We start from the raw sequence: 4,935 nt of genomic DNA on the forward strand, positions 1-4,935 counted from the left end.
TCCATTATCTTTAATCACGCGACGAAGGTTTAACTTTTCACTACATTTCATCTACATATGTTAATTATCTTTTAATAATGTTTTTTAAAATTATACATATAATTTAAAAAAGAAATGCATATACAAAATACGTGCTTGAATGACATTCTTCACATTCGTATCGTTTGTAATTTAATATTGATTTAAAACTGAATGATATTTTTTTGACAAAATGGACCATCTTATCACTGAAAATATTTTTCACTTTCAGTCTTGGTTATAATATATTAACTATGTATATTAGGCATATGATAAACTTATACATATAGCGACGAAATAATTAGAACGCGTCTTGATGTGATGTATTCTGTAATATCTTTTAGACGGTACAAAACGCGAGATTTAGACACAACTTTAAAGAGTGACTCTAGTACAATGTTATGCATTTATTCATCCATGTGTGTATTGGCTGATTTTAACTTTTCGTGTCGTGTATTAATTATTAAATAATTAAATATATATAATAATGGTATAATTAAATTTCTTTAATCATAAATATTATCCAAATGTGTGACAGTGTAAATGGTAATATTGTCAACGTGCAAAGACATTTTTAAGAGTCTCTAGTATATAAAAAACATGGACATGTATAAATGCATGATATAACAGTAAACGTGTGTAATTGGTATTAAAAAATTATTCGTATAAAAATTATGAGATAAACCAATTGAATATAGTATATAAAAATTGTATGACTTTTTCACAAGATATGTGTAGAAAGTCTTTCATAGATTTTTATGGATTTTTTTCAAACTTGTCTAAAAATTGTTTTTTTTTATTCTCTGTCCTGCCAAGCATAATATTGCAGTTATTAACGGATAACGTTACGAATTTAATACATTTTTTTTATTTTATAAATTGATTAAAAGATGTATCTTCTTTCTTAAATTTGTAAAATGTTTATTAGTAAATGAATATATAGACTAGTTTGTATGTATTACGTGTTTCCAGCAGAAATTAATTCGCGTGACAATTAAAGACTTAAATTAGTTCATAAACCAAAACAGGTGTTTTCGATATATATTCAATATATCTTACCTGTATATTACGTATCTGCCCTTGAATTAAAAAGAAAAACACGTAAAAAATTTAACTTATCTATATCGCATAAAAATAGTGCGAAAAAAAATTGATCACTCGATATAGCTATAACGAGAGACCAGAAGCCTTGATCGTAATTGTTTAACTAATAGTGAATTTATACCAAATCATTGTATATACATCTTAATTTATATTGCCGAACTTTGTAAAACTAACTTTTAATCATACTTTATTTCCAGGTCATGTGTTTTCCTGTATCAATTTTACAAGTACAGACTATTCTCAACAAATCAAGTTATAATATATATGTATGTATATGTATATGAGAAAAAAGAAATTAGAAAAAATTTAATTTACTTGCAAAAGCTTATATATATCCATTTATTTACCTATTCCGATAATGTGAGATTAAAGTTCTCTACATATTTAAATGTAATTACGTAATTACACAGCTACGTTTTTTTCTTTTTTTTTTTTGTAATAATGTTCACATGTGTTATACTCGCATATATAATTTTTTATCTACGCGCGCGTATACGTGTATATATAATATGGATAATAGATATGTATAAGTACATACAATAACATATACTGAAAATATATCTAAAATTAAAAAAAATGCAAGAAATTATGGCAGTCTACGTTGTACGAGTTGTAAATTAATTGAGTGAACAAACAAAATAATGTAAATATATTTTGAGTTCTTCTGATATATTTCTTTCCAGTTTCAAAGTTTGTAAAATTATTGACATATCCATTGAAGATAAAAGAAATCAGTGGTAAGACAGGAGCAAATTTTTTTTTACTGTGTATCTAGGTCTTTACTGTTTAAATTTTATAGGCTTTTTTCTCTCTTCATATAAGTTTCTTCGTAATATTACATGTCTTATAACAAATATAAAAAAAGCTAAGAATAAAAGATAACGATTAAAGAAGAGACAAATTTTGAATGTATTTTATTGCGTGAAATATATAATAGTGTCCCTTTTGGATAAGGAATAAAAGAGAAGTGATTAAACAATGATTACTAAGATTTTATTCGATTGCCACTAAAATCACTAGACAAAACTTGATTGAGCACTAGATAAAAATTGAGATTAAATAAAAAAAAAAAAAAAAAAAAAAAAAAGACAAAATTAATAAAGGGCACAGTGATTGTTAATCGTTACTTTAATTTTGGGTTTATTCTTTGTAGTTCAATTAGCTGCACTAGCACAGAGGTGATTTTTTCCTTCCAACGTCAAGCGAACAAAAAAAACTCAAAACTAATCCAGCCAGTTCAACTAATATATTATACGCGTATTTGTTATATATATATATATAGATGTTAGATGTAGTCGATAAAACAAAATGTTATCCGATTTACTTGTAGAATTCATGTTCAGATTCATCCTTCTTAATATTGTTTTTATAGCCTTTTTCAAAATCTTTTGCCAAAACGATATAACGATTTTCACGGACAGCGTGCATTCCAGCCTCTTGACAAATAGCGTTGATATCTGCGCCGGAAATTCTATCTGGCCGTGCTACGTAATCTTCTAGATCCACTTCTTCACTTAAGTTCATTTTTGCAGTGATCGTAGAGAAAATTAAACGTTTTTGTCGACGATCTGGTAATGGAAATTCAATCTTGCGATCTAATCTACCTGGACGAAGCAATGCGGGGTCCAATGTATCCGCTCTAAAAAAATTAATATTTATAATAATAATGCAAAAAATTTTTATTAATTTAAATAAAACTTCACAGACATGACTTACCTATTTGTCGCCATGATAACTTTAACATTAGTTGTCTGATCAAATCCATCCATTTGATTAAGTAATTCTAAAAGAATTCGTTGCACCTCTCGATCTGCTCCAGTTTGCGCGTCAAATCTTTTTGTAGCGATAGCGTCTATTTCGTCAACGAATATTATAGCCGGCGAATTTTCTTTTGCCAAACGAAACACGTCACGCACCATTCTTGGTCCTTCACCCAAATATTTTTGCACAAATTCAGAACCCACCACGCGAATAAAAGCAGCTGAAAGATGAAAATTGTTACAAGGTGTAAAATTTTATTTTCTATGCAATTAGACACTGTTCATGAGATTTTTCTAGTACCAGTGGTATGTCTAGCAACAGCTTTCGCTAGCATAGTTTTTCCGCAACCAGGTGGTCCATACATTAGTACACCTCGCGGTGGATCAATACCAATCTGTTTATATAATTCAAAATGAGTAAGAGGTAATTCTACTGCCTCTCTGATTTCTTGTTTTTGCATATCCATTCCACCTATATCACTGTACTGGATATCTGGCTTCTCATCTGTAATATATTACATTTGCAGTTCTATCTTAATTCAATTATTAATTTTAATGTAATATTAACGATTTAACAAAAAAAAATCTAATTAACACACACTGATCAATAAAAAAAATGTTAATCCTTTGAGTGCTGAATACTCGCGGCCTATGCGGTCCGTACGGACGGCGCGCGGCTGGCGCTGAGCGCGAATTTGCCTCCACAATCTATATCGATCGATTTCGCTGGACGCATATATGCGTCCATAGTACTCAAAGGGTTAAATAAATAAAATTGGCAGACGTATCAATTCTCGTTAAAAATTTTTTTTTTCTGATTAAAAGCTTCAGTATGTTGTATACAATTTGAGGAAATAAAAAATTATTACCTGCTTGTAACATAGAAATGCTAGAATCGGCTTCTGGTGGTAGCACATCTACCAAAGCATTGCTATGTTTATGAAGTGCTACACTAGCAGAAGGTTTCAAGAGTTCCCTATCTATGGTAGACAAAATCCGCACATAATAATTTGAACCCGTTGTAGAACCTACTATGCCGGTGTTTTGATCAACAGCCTCTAAAAATTGTCCTATAACTAATGGTACACTTTGGATACGTTTAACTTCTTCTTGAGCATGTAAATATTCTTTTTTTAGATTACGTTGTTCGTCTTTAATATACTCTTCTTGTACCTCAAGAAATTCCAGCATTCTCTGTAGTTTCTATAAAAAAAATTATAATATATTTATACACACAATTAACAAATATCTTAGTGTATCAGTGGTGAATGCATGTAAAATTGCAATGCCAACAAAATAAATCAATAAAAATAACACATAAATACAATATTACAAAAATGCATAATACCTTATACTTCGTATAAAGATCTTCCACGTCTAATTCATCTCCGGCTCCCGTATAATGACCAGCAGCTGGCTTGCAGTCAATTTCACCCATGTCCTAAAAATGTTGTATAAATATTAATTTAAACGAGCAACAGTCAGTGTGAATTCGAACTTGTGCGTACACATCAAACAGAAATATTACAATTTAAAATTATTAGACGCCCACAATGATTTTATACACGTAAAAGGTTACCGTTGCACTTATCGTATAATCAAACAAGCAGATACAGATGTTAATATCATTCGATCCCATACCTTATCAGGCAAAATAATGCCCAACTCTTCCATTATAATCTGACAAGATTGTATAAATTGATTAAATACTAATCACGTTAACACAATTCCAATTAAACTAAATGATTCTAAAGAGCACTGAATGACTTCGGCATTTTGAGTATACAATACGACCATCGAATAAAGGACTCAAGAAAGAAGCGTTAGATTGTCTTTTCGTGTTTAAGATCCTATCGGACACCACCAATCAGAGTGCTCAGTTGAGTAGAGTTAGGATTTATTTAAGTTATCAGATTGGCGGTGCCCAATTTTTCTGTGCGAATCAGGCTGCACCTCATTGTCACGGATGCACAAAAGTGACCAAAAGTGACGAAACTATAGTGGCCAATGGTAGATCTTATGTGCAGAAATGCCAGAATGAGTTGGGTTAAAA

General features: G+C 30.2%; 1 protein-coding gene across 1 annotated transcript; it reads right to left on the reverse strand.

Moving 5' to 3' along the window:
- Positions 1-273: 273 nt before the first annotated feature.
- On the reverse strand, positions 274-4,697 carry Rpt3 (26S proteasome regulatory subunit Rpt3). The gene is made up of 6 exons (XM_070658638.1): positions 4,524-4,697; positions 4,231-4,323; positions 3,752-4,085; positions 3,184-3,387; positions 2,839-3,103; positions 274-2,761 (listed from the first exon to the last, which is right to left on the reverse strand). Exons 1-6 carry the CDS (start codon positions 4,554-4,556, stop codon positions 2,443-2,445), a joined length of 1,248 nt encoding a protein of 415 aa, XP_070514739.1. The 5' UTR covers positions 4,557-4,697; the 3' UTR covers positions 274-2,442.
- Positions 4,698-4,935: the final 238 nt, after the last annotated feature.

This window comes from Cardiocondyla obscurior, linkage group LG06 (assembly GCF_019399895.1).
Source record: "Cardiocondyla obscurior isolate alpha-2009 linkage group LG06, Cobs3.1, whole genome shotgun sequence".
In the NCBI taxonomy this organism is placed as follows: Eukaryota; Metazoa; Arthropoda; class Insecta; order Hymenoptera; family Formicidae; genus Cardiocondyla; species Cardiocondyla obscurior.